This window comes from Pogoniulus pusillus, chromosome Z, assembly GCF_015220805.1.
Source record: "Pogoniulus pusillus isolate bPogPus1 chromosome Z, bPogPus1.pri, whole genome shotgun sequence".
Lineage (NCBI taxonomy): Eukaryota > Metazoa > Chordata > Aves > Piciformes > Lybiidae > Pogoniulus > Pogoniulus pusillus.
Window position 1 is genome coordinate 102,201,486 of NC_087309.1, and position 20,981 is coordinate 102,222,466.

General features: G+C 43.8%; 2 protein-coding genes across 2 annotated transcripts; both read right to left on the minus strand.

Annotated features, from left to right (window-relative positions):
* Positions 1-177: 177 nt before the first annotated feature.
* GNG10 (G protein subunit gamma 10) lies at positions 178-8,917 on the minus strand. The gene is made up of 3 exons (XM_064176800.1): positions 8,721-8,917; positions 5,192-5,323; positions 178-2,589 (listed from the first exon to the last, which is right to left on the minus strand). Exons 1-2 carry the CDS (start codon positions 8,799-8,801, stop codon positions 5,198-5,200), a joined length of 207 nt encoding a protein of 68 aa, XP_064032870.1. The 5' UTR covers positions 8,802-8,917; the 3' UTR covers positions 178-2,589; positions 5,192-5,197.
* A 2,224-nt stretch (positions 8,918-11,141) lies between these two features.
* On the minus strand, positions 11,142-19,814 carry DNAJC25 (DnaJ heat shock protein family (Hsp40) member C25). Its single transcript, XM_064176799.1, has 4 exons — positions 19,451-19,814; positions 17,829-17,981; positions 15,609-16,079; positions 11,142-12,789 (listed from the first exon to the last, which is right to left on the minus strand). The coding sequence occupies exons 1-4, from the start codon at positions 19,766-19,768 to the stop codon at positions 12,667-12,669; spliced, it is 1,065 nt and encodes a 354-aa protein (XP_064032869.1). The 5' UTR covers positions 19,769-19,814; the 3' UTR covers positions 11,142-12,666.
* Positions 19,815-20,981: the final 1,167 nt, after the last annotated feature.

Genomic DNA, 20,981 nt, shown 5'->3' on the forward strand with positions numbered 1-20,981 from the left:
ACCAACACCAAAATGCTAAGCAGCTTTAAATGGGATTTTCCTCCAAGATGTGTAATTCCAACACCAACTTTCTCCTTCCAAAAAAGCCAAACTGCTTGAAGTCTCCCATTTCCCACTGCAGATCACGGTATCACGCTCATGACGATATCTTCACTTTGCTAAACAATGAATTCAAAGTCAGTAGGGGAAGGAATTTTATTTCCAAACTTCTAAAATATTAATACAAACAATAGAAAGTAGGCAAAACTAAAAACCTGTTACAAAAGTTCAGTTGTCCTTGTAAAAGTGTTCTATAAAAACCTGAAGGCAAATGATCAAGCACATTTTACTAAGTTTTGTGTATTGCAAACCTTGACAATTATGCATGCAGCTACTTTTCAGTGTTCATGGACTTCTAGTGTCTTTTCAGTCACATTTTAAATGTATCAGGGTGTGCTGAGTTTGTGTCTGGCAAAGTTTGGGGAAGAGGGAGTGGTGCAGTATTTGTGTGGCTCCTGTAAGAAGTTTTGAGAAGTTTTGAGTTCAAGCTGGACTCACCTCTGGCCAGGGCCAAGCGAATCACTGCCTCTGCAATAGCCTATTAAAGAGCTGAAAAACCTGTTGGGCAGGTACTTTTGAAGAGGAGTGGGCCATGAGTAAGACAATCATGCAGACAGTATCAGTGAGGAGGGAGGTGAGGAGGCATGCCAAAGCTACCATTGCCCTTCAGGCCATGGTGAGATGGCAGACTGAGTCCTTGCAGCCTTCAGAAGTCAGTGGTGAGGCAGAATCCCATTTGTAGCCCGTGGAGGACCCCACAGTCTTGAGAAAAGGCTGTGTTGGAGTTCTTTCTCACTTGAGAACCACAGCCCATGGAAGAGCCCAGCACTGGTAGGAGAAGTTCACAAAGCACTGCCTCCCATTGGATGGACACCACATTGCACCAGGGGAGGACTCTGAGGAAAATGTGAGACCATTCGTGTATGAGATGGGTACCTCATCCACAAAATGCCTTCTTTGCTTCAGTCTTTACTGCTTAAACCAGCCCTCAAGAATCCCAGACCCTGGAGATAAAAGAAAGTCTGGAGAAAGACTTTCCCATGTTTGAGGAAGGATCAGAGATCAGTCAGGCAAGCTGGACACCCACAGATCCATGGGCCCCAATGGCATGCACCCACAAATGCTGAGGAATCTGGCTAAGGTTATTGCTAAGCCACTCTACATCATCTTTGAAGGGTCATGGAGAATAGGACATGTGCCTGAGGACTGGAGGAAAGCCAGTGTCATCCCAGTCTTCAAAAAAGACAAGGAGGACCTGGTAAACTATGGGCCAGTCAGCCTGACCTCTATCTCTGGAATTTCTCTGGAACTGATGGAAGAGTTTGTCCTCAATGTCATGACTGAGCACTTGGAGAAAAAGCAAGGTTATCAGGACTGGTAGCATGGATTCACCCAACAGAAATCATGCTTGGACAATCCAATAGCCTTCTAGGATGGCATGACCAGGTGGGTAGATGAGGACAAAGCAGTCGATGTTGTCCACCTCAACTTCAGTAAGGTATCTGACACTGTCTCTTATAACATCCTCTTAAGTAAGCCTAGGCACAATGGGTTAGACAAGGAGACAGTGAGGTGGGGTGAGAACTGGCTGAAGGGAGAAGGTTGTGTGCAGAGGAGCAGAGATAAGCTTGGGAACAAGGGAGGGGTACAGAGACAATGTTTTTAAGATCTGGTTGTATTTCTCATTACTCTGAACTGGTGAAGTGGTGATTTTTTTTTTTTTTTTATATGCTGATGTTGCTTTCCCCAAGTTGAATCTTTTGTCCATGACCATAATCGCTGAGTGAGCCCTCCTTGTCCTTCGCCTCAACTGTTCAGCCATTTGTTCTGTCTTCTTGCCATTCCACTGAAGTGGCAGAGAATTGAGCAAGTGGCTGTGCACTGTGTTTCATGCCAGGTAGGTGGGCATAGACCATGACAGAAGGAAATTCCACCAGGGCAGTACCTTTACAAATATAAATTAGCACAAGTATTACAGATGAGAAGTTTTATAAGAAACATGCCTTAGGAATCAAGCCTGTGCTACACATTACGTCCATCAGTTTCTCATGGGTGTGACTTGGATGCACTTGGGAAAAAAAAAAAAAGTAGTTGGTTCCAGGTTTTGCTAACAGAAGGAAGATTTTCCCCAAGAACATCACTCCAGTATTAACATTTAATTTTATACATCAAGGATTCACTTCTGGGATGTTTTCCTTTGGAAAAGACAAATAGTTTTTGCTATCATTCTGGTGTTAACATTTTACCAACACAGGAGTAATTAGGTAAAAATCTGTGTTTTCTAACATGTAAACTTCTCAGGCAGTATCTGTGTAGTTAGCACAGCATAGTAACAACAGTAACAATTATGGAAAGAGTAAGAGTTATATTAAAAAAACTTTCAGAACGTTAGCAAAATACAGTGAAGTACAGAGACACAAGAACAAACATAAATATCTAGGGCATTGTTTTAGCCTCACGAAAGTTAGGACACAGAGAGAGACTTTTCTTGTGGAGGAAAGCCAGTTGTTATTCATGTCATGCTTGAAGGCAACTCTCCGACGACCTTCCCTATAAGAAGAGAAAAGAAGTTTATTAAATGCTGTCTTTCTAAGCTGATACATCTCTCCTACAAATTATAACACAAAGAAACTAAAAACTAAAGAAAAGAACTAAGAACAAAAGAAAAAAGGAACTAACTGAACTAATAGAAACTGAATAACCACTTTAATTTGTTGGATTAATATAAAATAATATATTATATAATATATTATTTATATTTATCTGATTTTGCTCTCCTGTTTCATGATCCTAAGATAACTCAATAATAATAAACTAGATAATTGATCTATCAGAGAAAGATGAGTAAAGGAAATCTTGGGCTGGGCTAGAAAAGTATCCTTAAATTAACCATCTAACTCATTTGAGAAAGAATTTTGTGTCCTGTCAGAAATCCACATAGACACATAAAGACACAACAACACAGGAAGGCTGCATCACTTACAGAGCAATGCAGGCAACAGCCATCAGTTTTATCTCATTTGCAAAAATAATTAAGGGTAGCACCTAGATTAAGAAAACTTTCTGCTTATGCTCCCTTTCCACCCCAAGGAGGAGACTTCAGGTTCAGTCCTATTTTGTCAGATCAAAACCACACTGCTGATGAGGCACCAGGACATCTGCAGGCTCAGAAACCCTGGCAGCAGAAAGGGGAAGACTTCACGAATACTTTGTGTTCTGGTTTCAATTCTGCCCTTAAAGAAAATGTTGGGTTTTCACTTTGATAGCACTCTCAAAGAAAGGGTAGAATCCAGTGGTTCTTCCCCTCTCTGTAGTTTGTTTAGCTCTTTCGTAGGAACTATTTTTATCTCTGCTGAGCATCTTCCTTCCACAATGCTTGACACACTGAACAAGTTAAGATTTTTTCAGACATGAGTTACAGTGTGATCCTGCCCAAGCCTACTGACACACAGCCTTTTCTTCTCCTGTTTCAATCACTGATACTGCTCAAGGTGATGTTTAAAAGAGCTCTGGGTGACATGATCTAGTTGGGGACGCCTCTGCTCACTGCAGGTGGGGTTGAACAAGATGACCTTTAGAGGTCCCTTTCAACCCAGGCGATTCTATTTGATACCTGTGTGACAGGTGGGAAAGACAATGGTAATAATTATGGAACTGGATCCCAAAGATCTGCAAATGCTGGAAAGTCTCCCACCCTGCCAGCCTGCAGATGTTGCCCAAGCAGGTGCAACTCAGAATGCTAAGGCAGATGATAGTTTAGGGGGTATCTCATCTTTCAGACCTGTGCTGATACAGGTTACAAAGGTCATGATTACAGATTGCCTCAGCTCCTCTCTGCTTCCACCACTTTCAGCGCAGCACCGACAACAGCTAACCGAACTGCAACACTGAAGAAAAAGTGTATTCTAACGAGGTTCTTTCTTAAGCTGTGAGCTAGACATCAAAACACAAAGCAACTGCCGCAGCTTTGTCCGATTGCTTCAAGCTGGGTGCACGCCTGTTTCTAATGCTTGTTGGAGAGAGCCTCGAAATCCCTCTTTGCTTTTCCCCACCCCCTTACGGGTTTGAATGGAGCCAAGCGGAACGGCACGACGAGGAGCCAGACAGGCACTCTCTTCCCGCCGCAGGCAGGTGCCTGCACATGGCACCTACTCAGGCCACGCGAGTTTCCTGCACGGCAGATCTGCATGCTGGAATTCGATAGGCTGGGTAGTTCCCGCTCAGTATGTAATGCCAATGGACACATTTGTCTGGAGAAGTTATAAATGAAGCGACTCAAAAGCGTGCGTGGCTTTTTCTGTGGATCCTGCTACCCGGCCTGAGCTGCCGCTGGGCTGCCACAAAACTGCCGTTCCCTACGACACGCAGCCAGTTCTGCTGCAAACCTGCAGCGCCCTCGTAGGTCCAGGGCTCTGTGATGCTGGACATTTGGTCTCACCATTGCTGCCTCTGGACGTGGATTATATTTGCAGGTTTGCGGGCAGATTCCTGGACTGCAAACCACCAGAAATTCCCTACTCTCACACACTGGCTTTGTGAATAAATTGGGCTTTTTGGCTTCTCCTTTCTAGATTTCCTGGGGTATTGCCTGCTGTCTGTATAGTGGGGAAGAGTTGCTTGTGGCTTATTTCTTTTCCAACCTTCTGAATGTTCTAAATTGCTCGTTAATACCTCCTTATTGTGGTCAATATTCCCAACCAAATACCTAGAACCCATAAATTTTGTATGTATTTTTGGGGTAGAAAAAGACAACCAAGCAAAACCACCCAAACAAAACAAATTAAAACCAACCAACCAGCCAAAAAAAAAAAAAAAACCCAGGGGAAAACAAACAAACAAACAAACCCCCAAAAGAAAAAACACAACCACAAAACCCCAAAACAAAAGAAAAAACACAACTCCCCCCCCAAACAAAAAAACAACCAACCAACCTATTCACGAGTAAAACACCTCTAAAAGACCTGCACTAGAGGAACTGGCTTCAATTGCCACACCTAAAAGAAACTGAAGACACTCTGCAGAGTTTGCAGGGAAGTGATGAACACACTGCTACCAAAAACTCAACATCCAAACTACATTTCACTGTACACCTTTGTCTCTCTTAGGGCTTGAATTTCAAATGAGAGTTGTTGCAACGGTATCAATTTATTACCTGATTTTAGAGTAGAGCACAGGATCGGGGTTCACGAAAGGGATTGCTCCCAGCAGGAACCCCAACAAGCAAGGCATCTTTGCAGGCATTTTGCATACAGTACTGCTGGAGTTCTGCAGCTGCCTGAGAGACCTGTGTAAAGGAGAGGGAAAAAAATTCCAGAGAGGAAACTAATTCATTCACAAGCATCTGTTAGGCATTTTCTCTTGAAGAAATACTATCAAACAGAGCTGGAGGGCAGCCAAGTCAGCTCTTGGATTCTAAAGCACCAAGTGAATAGCACAGAAGCACATTTACAAAGCTCCAATGAAACATGCATGAAATATTACGCCAGTGGTGAGCCAGAGAAGCACACAGGAATTGTCTTCATTAAAATTCACAAGGCCACAACCACAGTATTTTCCAATAGACTGTACTTTTCTTTCTGGTTGCTACCTGAACTCCTATATCCTCAGGTAATTTACAAAAAAGAATCCGCTGAGCAACACAGAACATAACAAGGAATAAGAGGAAAAAGATGAAAATGAAGACCTTTGTAAGTTCAAATTGCCACATTCCTCTGGTAGTGAAGTGAGAGCTTCAAATCCACAGTAGCCTTTCAAAGAGGACGGTTCAGAGCTGCAAAACAAGCCCAGGAATCCAAAGATGCCTCCAGCACTGAACCTTGCTCTCCCTAAGGACAGTGAATCAGACATGTGCTTGAGCCTTTGACAGAAAACAGAGGTCTAACTTCTGACGTGCTGGTACAGCTGCAGGTAACTGTGCTGTCTGCTACATGTCTTATGAAACTAAATACAGAGTATATTGGTGGAAATACAACTTCCCCTTTGGCCTCACCTCTGCCTTTACTACAGGACTCCTGAAATGCTGATTTTCTTCCTTTGTGACTGCTCTGTTGCAGGTGAAGGAATGGGACAGAAAAACAATCCACACTTCACAGCCTCCTAATTCAAGGAGTCCTGAAGGGATTTTCACTCCCAGCTATCCCATCTAACAGCACCTGGAAGCATGTGGGAGATCTGGCCTAGCACATGCTCTCGTTTGCTGTTTCACTGTTCTGTTCACTGCCTTTCGACTCTCCTCCAGGACACTCGTTCTGGTAAGGGCACAAATTTACCTGGCAGCGGTAAGCATTTGAAGGAGTTGTTAACAGAAGCTTTGCCACAAAGTTTTCCCACAGCCTCCCAATTGCTCTTGAGCAGAGTGCAAGGAGAAGCACTCACAGCAAGGACCCTTGAAAGTCAGTGGGCTTTGTAACTCTTTCCTTCCTTGAGAACCTCTTTCTGGAGGCAGCAAAGGTCTCCCACTTTGGGCTTCTTACAGCATTAGGGCTCTTGCCTCAAACACAGTGCCAACTCCTTGATGGTACTCAACTGTGCATCACACGGCAGAGGTGCCACATGCCAACACTGATCAGGCCAAGGCTGCGTGGAGACTTTCCTGGGCAAAAGAGTATAGTCTGGTTCAGGGCACAACTAGCCCCATAAGCACAGCAGTTAGCAGCTCCTCACCACACCTCCCTGCACTTTGCTACTGAACTGCAACATATAGTGAGCTGTGTGTATCCTCATGCTCCTGGAAAGACACAAACCTGATTTTTGGCACCTGTGTGAGAATTATCCGTACAGCAGCAGACTGCTGTTGTAGGACGGATTTGCCTGCTCTTATGCTGTAACTGCTCTTATGCCCCTGTAACATCCTTTACTCCTTCGGTTCCCACAAAGTGCAAGAGTTTCTGCTGCACTTCCATCGCAGGACAAATATGCTCCTTGCAGCTGCCTCCTGAGTGCAAGATGCATGTGGGTACTTCTTTCCTACTTGGTTTGGTTTCCTCTTTCTGAAAATACTGTTCCTGTCTGCTTTTTTAGCTGGCAGGGTAAACAAAATCACCACTGGGACTTTGTAGTATGAGATGTATTTTTCAGAATCCTTTCATATGTAGCTTCCGTTTGAAAACACATTGTCTATTCAAAGCAGGCAAAACAATGTTTTCCCCTATCTCAGAGTCTGCTAAAAGTGACCCAATTGTTTTTCTGCCAGCTGAGTATATTCCTCACTGCTTTAACATTGCATGTCAAGAAACCCAGATGACACTTCTTATAAGACACGTTTTTAATCATGCATCATTTCACTGGTGAAAAATACATGAAGAGGTTCCTAGAGCAGCAGAGCTGGAGAGGTGTTGCTGTGAACAATGCTGCAAGAAAGATGAGGTTGAAGATTTATCAAGGCCAAGCCTCTCTAGAGTACATTCAACCCCAGAATAAATATGTAGACTTGAGAAGCCCAGCTCCTGAACATGTTCCCATCACAAAGAAATCTTCAATCAATTACAGTATTTTTAATACCCCTTCCTTGTCCCCAGAAATGTGGGGAGGGGGTTATATCTCAAAACACACAGCAACAACGATCCAGGCTATGGGTGATGGCATAAAGCAAGAGACATGTTTAGTCAATCACTGCCACATCAGACAATGCCAACCTTGCCATGAGAACCTACATTTCCACTCTTGGTTGTGTCATTTCCCACAGATTCCCACACAGGACTGCAGTGATAAACTGCAGCCACTTGTGAATCAAACATATGCTGATTGAGAATTTGCTAATGAAAAATTAGCAATATTAATGAACTGAACCATAGAATTGTTTTGGCTGGAAAAGTCCTCTAAGACAATTATTAAGTCAAACCATCAGCCTGGGACCACTGTGGCAGCTAAACCACATCCTGAGGTACCATTTCCACAACGTTTCCTAAACGCTTCCACGGATGGTGACCACCACCTGGCACTGTCCCCTGAGGAAAACGATGGTTTGGCACTGGCCAGAGGAAAACGGCAAATTAATGGAGCTGATGAGAGAGAGGGGGAAAAGCACGCGATACAAATTAATTTGACCTTTATCGCTTCACAGTCTATGCCGGATCGTGTGAGCGACTGGGAAGCGTCAGGTTCACAAAGCAGCTATGGACATCGTCTCCGGACGGGACCCGAGCGCTGCCTCCCAAAGGTCTGCGCGGGCGGATTTAGGCTGCCAGGGCGAAAACGAACGCTACCAAACTCAACCCTGAGGCTCAGCTGGCGGATGATACGGCCACCCCACCAGCCTGCCTTTGTCTGGAAAGCTGCAAGCAGGAGAGGGTTCATGCATGCGTTAAAAATCTGCAGCTCTCCAAGCGATGTCAGCCAGCGGCTGTGGACCCGCACACACTCCCCCCGCCAGCCCCACCGGCCAGCTCAGCGCACAGAACGGCTCTCGACGGCCCCGCCTGCCGGTACAGCACCTATAAAGGGCTGCTGCATTATTTATCATCGCTCCCCTCCCCACAAACCGCTTTCACCCCGCGGGGCCGGCAGCCGCAGGGCACAGGGACCCCTCACCCCCTTTCCCCACGACTCGCTCCCAAGGCAGGCGGTGCGGACAATCGGTGCAGCAAGAGCAAGAGCATCTGGTTTCGCTGACCCCGTCGCGCCGGGCCAGGCAACGACAGACTCCCGCCCCGGGGCCCGGCCCCCCGCGCCCCGGCCCTCACCTTGATCCTCTCCACGGCTGCCTCCAACTTCAGCTGCTCCACTAGCCGCTGCATGGTACTCAGGCTGCCGCCCGACGACATACCGAGGCCGCGGAGGGGTCGGAGGAACAGGAGAAGAGCGGCAGGAGCGGCAGAGGCTGTGCACGGCGCGATCGCCTCTGCCACCGCCGCGGAGCCGCCCCAGGGAGCGGCCGCAGCTGCTCCGCCCCCAGCAGGCGTCGCTGCACCGCCCCGCCTCGTCCCGTAGCTGCCCTCAGAGCGCCTTACCGCGGCGCTGGCTGGCAGCCGCGGCTGCCGCGGGGCAAGAAAGACAAGACCCTCGGCTAAATGTGGACGCGAAGGAAGAAATAAAACGAAGAAAAGGGGGAAAGAAGAGAGGCAAAAAAGGGGGAGAGGAGGAACAAAAGGGGAGAACATGAGAAAAAAAAAACCGTAAACAAAAAACAACAAACCACCAGAGGGAAGGGAGAAAAAAAGGAGGAAAGAGAAAAATAAGGGGGAGAAAGAAAAATAGGGGGGGGGGGGGGGGGGGGGGGGAGAGGAGGGGGAAAAAGGGTGGAGGAAGGAGGAAAAAAGAGGAGGAAGGGAAAGAGAAAAAATAGGCAAGGAGAAAGACGGGAGAAAAGAAAAGATAGAAGAGGGAGAAAAATAAGGAGAAGGGGGAAAGGGAGAAGTGACAAAACAGGGTGGAAAGAGGGAGGAAAAGGATAAAAAGAGAAAAGGGGGAAGATGAAGAAAGGAAGTAAGAGGAGAAACGAGAGAAACCAAGGAAAAGGGGGGGCAGGGGGGTGGTGGAGAGGAAGAAAAGGAAGGAAGAATGATTTTTTAAAAAAATTAAAGGCAGGGGGTGGTTTAAGGAAGGTGTGAAGGGAGAGGAAAGGAAGAAAGAATAGGGAGTTCTAAACATCCTGCAAGGATTTAATAGAAATCCCACTCTGCTCATAGGCAGCTGTTACCCTCAAACTGTTTGATGGCTGCTGCTGGTGCTGCTGCATCTCCCTGCACTCTTCATTGTTTCTCTAGTGACCATCTCTTAGCCACTTTGCTTTTCGGTGGGCATTTACAATGCATCCGGAGTTGCCGGCCTCTTAAAAGGTTGGTGTGATGAAACTCACAGCCTCAAATGATTGTTCTGAGCATAGAGACAACCAGTTAGCAACATGCTTGAGCCTGCCAGAGCTTCCAGGAAAAGACTGGTGGTGAATGTGAAAGGCCCTGGCACTGAATGCCTTTTGTAAATTGAGTGGAGTGTACATTTCACCTTGTACATAAGCTACAAAGAGGTTCTTTTGAGAAGAGTTGATAGATGGCAAGGTGGTCTTTCCCCAAGACACTGTTACCTTGCCATACCTTTATACACAGAGATCTCACCTTTACCCAGTACCAGCAGTATTTGTTCATGCAATTACTTCTCTCTGAGGTCATCTCAATTTCCAACGTATAATCCTGTAACTCAGCAGTCTCGTTCTGTGGGTTTTTTTTGCTAATGCATTTAATTGCTTTGTCAATTTTATTTCCAGATAAAATAAGCCTTGAAAATTAATGCCCAGAAGACAGACATCCTTTAGAACTTTGTTGTTAGGCTAGAAACAATCAGTAGCCTCAGATAATGCTGCAGTGCTGTCAGCTGTCACCATCACAGAGGTATGACTGCAACATCACTGTCCAGCAAATTTTTGCTGCAGTTCATGAATTAGTGCCTGCAGCTGGTTATTTGCAAAGGGCTTATGTTGAGAAAATAAACAAGCAGAATGTCTCACTTCCAGCAGGTTGTATGGTACCTGCTGACTTTCCTCTTCTCTGCTCACGCAGTATCGGGCCAAGATTACAGAGACAAGATGCCATTGCTGCTGGGAGACATAGTTCTGTCTTCCCTAGGGACTGCTCCATTGAATTGATTTATTGCTGTACTGTCAGGTCATGAAGTTAACATTGATTAGAACTAACCTAGGGAAAAGGAAAAAATATCTGTGTTTTGAATGCTTATTTGTATAACTCAAATATTTGGCTTGGGAGGGAAACAATAGAGAAAATGAGGCACAAAGGCAAGAACAGCAAAGCTGCTAGCTGGCCACAGGTAAAGATCTTCTTGGATGGCTCTTTTTTAGATCAGGTCTTACTTGATAATCAGCACCAGTTTACTTGTGCTTACCGTTGTTTCCTTTGTTTCACAGAAGCACAGAATGTTAGGGATTGGAATGAACTTCAAAAGATCACATAGTCCGAACTCTGTGTTTCTATCACAGTAACCTAATTTCCCCCTCCCCTCCATTCTTGCAGGAGGCTGTTTGCTTTGTCAGTCAACACATCTCAACTGTGAAGAAGGTCTCTCACTTCATGAACAGGTGGAGCAGTGCCCATGCCCCACCACTACACTGCACCCAAGACTACTTCATGAAAGCAAGCAATGTTGTACTGACCTTCTTTAGCAAGTTTTTGATTAGAATTAACCATTAAACACAAAGTGAATTAAGTACAGAGCTACACCACATGCAGCAGAGATGAAGGACAAATCTAGCAGTTCCTCCTCAATTTTACTAATACATACAGAATTTGTCCATTTAACATAATGCTTTTAATGTGGTCATGAATGCATATTATTTTAATCAGAAAACTGAGGTGGCAACCCAGGAACTAGTGAAAGCTAAACTAATAAAAGAGACACAGAGAACAGTATCTCCTCCTCAAAGAATGAGCACAGGTCACCTTTCCAGAATCAAAAAAACAATAAGCATTTCAAAACTTTTAGTTGTTATGGCCTTTGGCAGGCGCAACAAGTTCAAGAGCTTCTCTCCCAGAACTCAGTTCCACAGACACTAGGCTAACCTAGCACTGTTTTCAGCAGAAAATTGAGGAACTTGCTTTTAGAAATGTGATAAATGACAGGAGAAGCACAATACGGGCATGTTCTCCACCTGCCAGTAAAACTCTGAGCAGAACATGGTAACAGAATCCCTGTTCCCAGCAAATCATGGAAACTCTGACCTGGACTGTGTTAGAAGAAACCACAGCATGCTGTTGTGCATTATTTACTTTCTAATCAGACCTCAGAGTAGTAAGAGACAAACATAAGGGCTAAGTTCAGATCTAGAATTTAAAACCAATTCAGTACGTATATTATAGAAACTTTTATTTACATAAGGCATCAAAACTGCCCTTTTAAACAAAAGGGGCATTTTCCCTTTTACCAATACTTTGGTGAAAGAAATGTCATATTTAGTAGACTAATATTCACTGGTATACTTGTCCTGAACAAGCAGGTACAATCTAACATATGTGAATAAAAACCAAAGACAAAAGATCTAAACACACTATTTCATGAATCACTCTGTAGAACAAAGAATTAAGGCTTGTTTGCATCACAATGATGATCAATCATGCATCTTTTATTCCCACAAAGAATAAAAATAATTTCCAACTGGAGCAGGAAAAGCAAAAGAAGAGGTCAGATAAAATCCCCATATTGCCTATATCAGAAAAAACAATTTGGCATCTTAAGAAATTAGATTGAAAAATAAGAGGAAAGAGAGACAGAAACAGAAAATGTCTCTTCCTTCATAAACTTTTATAAGCATTTCCAGTGCCTGTTCGCAGAAATGCTTAATCTTAACAATGGAAAACCAGGACTTTCAAAGACTCATCTAGAAACAATTTTCAGAAAAGACTTAGTTGTGGTTCCACTGATCATGAAATATGTAGAGAAAATACACTGGAATAGTGAATTCCACACTGAGATCCCCAAGTAAATGGCATATACACACTGAGCTGAGCCAGCTTCATAGGCCTGATCTATAAAAATGGTAAACCTGTATTACTTTTCAGCCTGATTTCATTAATTCCTGAGGTTTTGATCACTGCTGAGCCACAGCAGACAAAACTCCTAATAATGTAGTGAAAAGTTCTGCAAATGACTTTCAACATTAGCACAGATTTCATTCAGCAACTTTCAGTCATCAATAAAAGTCAGTCTTCCAGGTCCTTCATTCTTCATCCACCGTCGGTATCTCTTCCATCGAGGATCCAGAGCCATCTTCTTCTTTAACTCCTCCTCTTGTTCTCGTTTGTAGACCTGAAAGATGGACAAAAGTTTTCAGTAAGGCTAAGGAAATGCCTTAAGTAAGCCTCAAGAGGGATATTCCTATTTGTAGTTCAACCGTACATCATCTTACCGTTTTTACACAAGACTGAACTGCAACATAGAAGCAGACCTTGTCCAAAATGAAGGGCAGTACTACCTTCGGCATAGAAGTATCTTCACTAGAGGCTACTGGTTGTAGTTGTGATGCTTTGCATTTTTGCTGAGCAGCTGAAGGAGTGCTGCAAGCTTGAGAACTTTTTTTTTTTTCAGCTAATGCACTAGATGCTTATTTAGTCAACAAAATACAATGTACAGTAAAGAACTCCTGCTTAGAAAGTTGCATTTTGAGTCCCTTCTCAGCACATGTGCCACTCAGTGTTGTGTCTCTCAGCACTTGTTTCCACATCTCAAAATCATTGTCTAGATATAACACCAGAGTGGAACTTTTTATTCCTAATTAAGTTTCTCAACTAAGTTGGTATCTTTGCATTAAATATTGTATCATCAAATGCTATCTAATTACATTCTGTCACACAGTGGTGGCATTGTAATGAAAACTACAATTATTGGCAAAGTCCAGTATCTGGGAAAAGCAACAGCATCTGTGTTTGCATTCTAGAAGGCAGTTTATGCAGACACAGACAGTATAAACCTCAACAGCATAGAGGTTTATGTCATCTTTATGCCATCTTAGTTATTCCTATAAGAGAATTCAATTTAAGGTTCTGATATGCATGAATAAGACTCTCGAAATATTATAGATGGCTTTATAAACACACAGATTGATGTTCAGTGATCACAGAGGCTTTAAGAATCATTATGAAAGTAACAGAAGTGAGGAAAAAACCCAGCCATTGTAGAGCTGCATGATACACTTGTGTATTGAATTCTTGTTCTTTCCCTTTCTAAAATGATTTTGGAAGATTCAACAGTATGCAAATAGGCATCTCCAGTAATCAGAGCAGTGAAACTTTGGAACAGGAACACTTAGGCATATTTTTCAGCCTACGAAGGACAGGACTAAATTTCATGTAATTGTATGGTAGTGGTACACAGGTAGTCTAAGAGAAAAAACATAACCAAAACAAAACAAACCCCACCAAAACCACACACCCCCCCAAAAAAAACAAAAAAAAACCCCACAATATAGCATGATGATTATCCACTTCCAGTAATACAGGTGTCTGAATGGTTTCAAAAAGACCATCTCTTACATGCACTGCTGCACTTACGACCAAGACAGCACAGCACACAGTGACAGTTTTAATGCACTCAAAAAGTGACTACATAAACTCATTATAAAGAAAAACTCATTAAAGAAAAGCTCATTAAAGTGATTACCTACAAAGACAGCATTTCCTTTTCAGGAAACCACCAACCTGTGAAGTATATTGGATAAATATTGCTATATAGATGTGACTTTCATGTATTCTTCACTAAAAATCAACTGCTGTTCATCACAAACAAGTCTGAGCTCAGCAGATTTCTCTTCTGCTAAATATATCTCTTTTATAGTCAGTGACCAATCAGAAACAACATGGCTCCCAAACCACTTCATTTTTCCTCTACAATGACAGCATATCCATCCTATCTTACTCTTTTACATACAACACCTGTTTCACCTAGCATCATTACTGCATTTGGACTTCCTGATTGTTTTCTAGAAAATTTGTCATAATTCAACCCATTTGTTCGACCTGCTGGCTAATACCTCTCTTACATGAGTATCAATTTTACTGTTTTCCCCTTCAGGTTTATAGATGAATATACCTTTGTCATAGAATCATAGAATCAACCAGGTTGGAAGAGACCTCCAAGTTCATCCAGTCCAACCTATCACCCAGCCCTATCCAGTCAACTAGACCATGGCACTAAGTGCCTCATCCAGTCTTTTCTTGAAGACCCCCAGGGACGGCGGGGTCTACCCTTAAAAGAAGCATTCTCTTATCTTTGGTGTCTTGCCAGCAACAAAGGCAGCCTACCACCAACCCATTTCTTTTTCCAGTGTATGCACAGCAGCAGCAACATCACCTCTTCCTCTTAAGCAGGCAAAGTTCATATTCTCAGTTTCTGCTCTATAAACCTCTGACCCACATGGCCCAGGGATGACCTTCTGTGGAACAATCAAAGTATTTTGTCAATTTGCCACCTCTCAGCATTCCAAGTCACTCTGGGCTGCAAATTCCATGCTGTGGCTAATGTTCTCTCACTGTTCTCACAGAAAGTTTCAAATTAAAAAATTACATCTAGACTGTCTAGCCATTGGAAGAACAGAAGTTGTGCCTCACTGGTATTTTATACCCCATCTTTACTTGAACGGGCCTACAGCACTGCAAGAACAGCCCCTGGCACTCTGAAGGCCAAAGAACTACCAAGGGACAGCTTGAAAAATAAGATGTGCTATTAATTAATGGCTTAGGCTCCAGGCAATTCTTAATATAAATTATAACTGTTCAGAGAAAAGTCTTCAACCTACTGTAACAACTTTGCCATATCACACTGAAATAGAAAGCCTTTAAGCAGCTTCAACTACATCTTGTACACACAGATTCCTTAGCACAGGTGCATGTTCCCTGACCAAGCAAAAGTTCCTCTCTATATCCATGGTCAGGAGTCATTGTCTAAATCCATGAACATAAGCAATTGAAGAAAAGACACCAAGTGGTAGTGAAACAGTTTTCAATTCAGAAAGCAACAGCTCAGTTTGAAGCAATGTTTCACAAAGCCCTGCCCCAAGCACCATCACAAAGCTGTTCTTAGTCAGTGAGTGCTGGATTATGAACATTAGCTTTTCCACCAGAGCTACCCACCTCATAGTTCTCTCGTATCCACAGCTGCCGTTCAAGAAAGGTCTCTTTTTGATGATCTTCTAGGCTGTCAAACTGAGACTGGGACATTTTCATGTACCTTCGTATGATGTACAGCTTCTCCTCCACACCATACTCTTGCCCTTTAATGCGGAAACAATAAATCCACCAACAGGACCAAGCTATGTATTTGCACAAGTAAAGAGGAAACAGAAGGATCTGAAACAGAAGTATATCATAGATCTTGGGCTTCTGATAACCGCCTTTTATATCTATTTTATTTTTAATAATGTCTTTGATGATTTCTTCCTCCTCTTCTCGAATTTCTTCTTTAGAACGCCTGTTTTTGCCTTTTTCTTTAGTCTTGTTGAGTAAACCTTGTTGCCTGGCAATCTCAGTGGCTTGTATACGATATTTTGGCACCGTAGCTAGATAGTTGATAGCTTCATTGTAACTACTCCACCAGCTGAAGAACTGTAATTCAACAACAGCAAAAGTAAAAACATGGATAGCTTCACTGTAACTACCTCACTGGCTGAAGAACTGTAATTCAAGAACAGCAAAAATAAAAGCCATGTTCTTACACAGGGATATTCTTAGTTGGAGGTTTGCCAGGAGAAGAAAAAAACATAATGCTGTCACACACTTTTAACAACAATTATATTACAGCAAGGATGAAAACCTTGCGGTAAGTACTCCAAATGTATTACAGAAGTTGTAACTGTTCCTTCACACTTAGTAAGGCACCTGGAAAACAGATGTATAGATGTGTATCTCGCAGCAATACACAGTGTTAAGGAAGGATAAGCAGACGTTGTTCAGATTGGTTTTGTTCCCATCAAGGTGTTAAACTCCTGAAGGTTGTGCCACACCATTCTCAGAAGCCTCTTTAGATTTATAAATAAAGTAGCTGGCATAGCAACAGTTTATTATGAAATCATTACCTGTTTAAAACAGTTAATTAAACGGGGATTAAGTACATAACAATCTCAGTAGCCTGAAAGGATTCACTTTACAAGATTTAACATCCCTCCCCAGTCTTCATCTACTCTCTGAATGAATTTCAAATAAACAAGAAAAGAACCAAAACTCACCCAAACGACAAACTAGAAATACATGTCCTGGGGTGAACCCCTTTTACTTGGAAAACTTTTTAAAATAAAGCAGCCTTTCACAACATTCAATGAGACAAAGGGCAGAGGCAAAGGCACTATACAACCTCAACAAAGGCCAAGAAGCAGAAAGGCAAATCAGTTCACACAGATGTTTACACTGAATTTGCAGTCATTTGGCAGCTGGACTGCAGGTAAGTACTTCTACTTGCAGTCAAAGTAAGAAATAAGGTGAAAGGAATGTCTGTCACTGGAAGTAATTTTGACATAAAATTCAGTACTTGGCTGCATATGCCACTGGAATTTGTTATTACATGCTCTCAAACTGTGATGAACATATTTAACTTCCAAGAGCCTGCTAAAATAATGCACTGCTTGAACCACAGAATAAACTGTAATCTTAATCTCTTAAACTTTTGGGTACTTTTAGTAATGTTTCAAACCACTAATCATAGAGATCCTGAAAAAAAAAAAAGTTATGCATCTTCTTCCACTTAACATATTTGTCAGCAACAGCACAAGTTTCTTTCTTTAAAGAAAACACGGGCTGTTTTCTTGACCTTGGATCTACCACCTCCTGAGCAAACTCTGCTGAGCCAAATTAATTTCTCTCTTGACTTCACCATGGTGTTTAAAATACACTGCAGTGTAAGATCCAGACATTAATAAACTCCTGAAATTCAGTCCTGTCACTTGAGTCTTGAATTTAGTTTGCAATTAGTCTGTTAAAAAAATAATTAGGTCTGCAGCTCGACAAACACACAATATTTTTGGAGCATGAGTCCAGCCTGCAATTATGAACACACTAATCCAAGCCTGCCATGAATAACAAAGTAATTTCTTCAAAAAGTCTGCACTTGTCTCTATGAAATATCCTACTAAAGAACCTAGTCTCTACCTTTGTCCAAGTTACCAAGGGCAGTAAAAAATCTGCTCAGTACATCCTGACTGCACATCTGTTATGGGCACGACAGAGAACTTTGCCACAGCAGATACAAACGAGCATTCTTACTGATACTGTTTAAACACCTGACATATTATTAGAGCTACAGATGCTTCTCTTCCCATTCATAAACTCACTGAGCAGTGTCCTGTAAAAATGAAATCTTACCTGAAACACTGAGATGGCACAGACTGTAACTAGAATCACAATTCTGACATCCACCTTAGGTGCCAGTCTCCTGCTGTAGTAATGATAGTAATGCCTGTAATACTCTTCAGGATGATCTAACATGTAGTCATAATCTTTACGAGTCTCTTCATCCTGCAGGATGAGATGAAAAACATGCACAGGCTCAGATTCCTGTTTTCACTTACTCTATTACAGCTTTGTTTTACATCTCTTTAATGACCATGCTGCTATAAAACTGGCAATAGCTTGATCAAGTACGAAGCAGAGAGGAAAAATCTTTGGTCCTTTTCTCATATTTCCTGTTAATTTGTTGTCACATTTGCCTGCTCACATACATCTGACACGTGTGGTCTTTAAATGTACCAGCACAAGCTTGTACCTGTGCTTAAATGAAGACATTTAATACTGAAATAAGGACAGGCAATTGAAATACACATATTAAGTACTTTTTAACTTAAAAATGGGAACTCCAGATAGAAAAGAGTTAGTAACTGTGATTTAAGAAAGTATTTTCAGGTGAAGAACCAATTAAGAGTTTGGTTTACAGGTCTTACAGAACTGGTTTCTAAGACTGTGGAATCTGTCCAGTGGAAGGCTGTTTCAAAGCCTTGCTGTTCTTATCTTCACTCATGTAATTAGAAGATGAGAAATTTAGTCAGCCTTAAATTTATTCCTTTCCTTCCCCCCAAATAGTTCCTTTTTCCTTTTCCTCTGTTGCCGTCTTATCTACATACAAGTTTCCTTCTTCCCGAGTTTCATCTTTGCCAAGCCACACATATTTTGCCCTGATAAACCTCCCTTACAGATTCCACACACTACTCCAGTCACTGTTACTACACTGTTTAAAGGTGTGATTCTAGGATATAGCCTAGATCAGTTAATTTTAAATAGAAAAGAATTTTCAAGAACAAATTCTGAGTACAAAGGGGTTTTAAAGGGAACTGTAGCCTCCCTTCCTTCCACCTGCCACGCTCTTGGAGTGGCTACTGAAAGTTTTCCTTTTTTTCCCCGTTCTCAACTGCTGGTAGGAGGCATGTCGGCCACGATCACACAAAGGGATGCAGAGCCCGCCGAACGCACTCAAGTGTAAATCCGAGGCTCTGATCTTCCTCCGGGGAAGGGTGACCTGCGAGAGGGACATGGACGCAGGCGAACAGCATCCCCGTGTTTAAACCCGATCTCTTCTGATGAACGCTTCAGATACAGATGCCGCAGACGAGTCGCAGCCGTAGAGCAAGATTTGGAAGGGATTATGTACCCTGAAGCGCTTTTTCTTCTCGTAACATGCGATTGCTTAATTTTGCTGCCAGCTGTTAAGGCATGGAGAGTAGGACGTGGAAGAAGCGGGGCCAAGCGTGTCCCGGACTGCCTCCGCCCCAGACCCGCACCTACTCGCCTGGATGCCGCCTGCTCCCGAAACGAGACGGCCGAGGGACGCGGCGGCGCGGGCAGACGCGACGCGGGGCCGGGTGCCCGGTCTGCCCGCTGCCGGCTCGCCGCTTGCCCCGTTCCCCGGCCCTCCGCCGACCCCCGCGCGTCTCCCCCCCGGGGCGTCTCTTACCGGAGCGGCTCCGGGCGCGGCGGCGGTCCCGCTCTCTCACCTTGAGGGTCTCGTATGCGGTGGCGATGAGGAGGAACTTCTCGTGCGCCGCCTGCGGGCCGCCGCCGCCCGGCGAGGCCGGCTCCCCGCGGTAACGGTCCGGGTGGTACTTGCGGGCCAGCTGCCGGTAGGCGCGGGCGATCTCCGCCTTGCTGGCCTGTCGGCTGACGCCCAGCACATCGTAGCAGACGCGGCGCCCACAGTACAGGCCCTCGGTCAGGCCCCACGCCGCACGGGAGAGCAACAGAAGCAGCGCCGCACACAGCCACAAAGACGGCAAGCACCGCCGACCCGGCCCCGGGCCGCCGCCCACCGCCATCTCGCCGCTGCCGCCGTCCGCCGCCAGGGCCTGCGCTCTGCGCAAGCGCGAGTTGGGCGAGACAGAACGAAGGGGAGGAGGCAGTCACCGACTGCGCCGGCGTAGTCCGCTCTCACGATGGCTGCGCGGAGTCGTGATCGAGCGCGGAGTGGAAATGCCATCCTCGTGTCTGAGTCGTGATAGAAAAGCAGTTGCGACGAAGTCTGGGCTTGGTAGTCTAACTTCTTTTCCCCAGTTCTAGACGGAAAAAACCCAAGCCAAAACAGAACACGGTTGTGACAGAGCCCCAGCTTCGCTTTCCGACTTCTTTACCGATGGGTGACCAAAATTAAAAAAAAAAAGACAGTTGCGACAAAGCCCACGCTTGAAATTCCGGCGCTATTTCCTTTAACTGCAACAGAAGAGGGGTTGCGACAGAGCCTGGGTTTGAAATGGCAAATGGGGTTTTTGGGTTTTTTAGTTCCCAATTTGTGACCAAAATGGGGACACAGAATAAATTGTGACGCAGCCTTTGCTTGAAATTATTTGGTTTTTTTTTTTTTTGCTGAACAGCAACAGAAAATTAGTTACGACAGAAATTGCATTTTTTTTTCCCCTGGAACTCCATCTTCTTTCCTAAACTGCAAAAGAAAATCAGTTGTGGCAGAGCCTGGACTTGAAATTCCAAGCTTTTTTCCCCCCATTTTGTAACAAGAGAACTGCATTTGTGATAAAGCCTGCATTTGAAATTCCCACTTTCTTTGCCAATTTGCAGCACAAAAGGAGCCATGACAGAGTCCATGATAGGGTAGTGGCAGAGATTGAAATCCCAGCTTTTTTCTACTCATTTGTTCTTTTTGGGACTATCCTTCAGAGGCACTCTTCAGAAGTTGCAGAAGCATCAAAAGCATCCTCAGAATGGATGTTTAGTTGAAGCTTCTCTCTTAGAGTTGGGGTGCTTGTATGGGGTCCTATCACCTGAATGGTACCATACAGCCTGTGCTCTAAGGAAGGTGCACTGAGGAACACTTCTCCTCCTGCTTTTTTCCTGTATCCTTGATGCCCTTGTGCCCTTGATGGTGGTGGCAAAGAAAAGGGAGTTGAAGTCCTTTAAAGAGGGAATTTCACTTCACAGCCGCTCTGATAGTTTTGCTGCCTTAGGTTGTTTCTTTACCCAAAGGCTTGCTTTGGAAATGGAGATTAGATCTAGGCTTCAGTGTGGCAGGTGGGAATA

Excerpts from the sequence above, each read along its gene's own strand:
- GNG10 (XM_064176800.1), bottom strand. The coding sequence starts at position 8,801 with ATGTCGTCGGGCGGCAGCCTGAGTACCATGCAGCGGCTAGTGGAGCAG. Across the intron at positions 5,324-8,720 it reads CAGCCGTGGAGAGGATCAAG|GTCTCTCAGGCAGCTGCAGA; the intron begins GTGAGGGCCGGG and ends TCCTTTACACAG.
- DNAJC25 (XM_064176799.1), bottom strand. The coding sequence starts at position 19,768 with ATGGCGGTGGGCGGCGGCCCGGGGCCGGGTCGGCGGTGCTTGCCGTCT. Across the intron at positions 17,982-19,450 it reads CCGCATACGAGACCCTCAAG|GATGAAGAGACTCGTAAAGA; the intron begins GTGAGAGAGCGG and ends CTCATCCTGCAG. Across the intron at positions 16,080-17,828 it reads GTGCCATCTCAGTGTTTCAG|TTCTTCAGCTGGTGGAGTAG; the intron begins GTAAGATTTCAT and ends GTTGAATTACAG.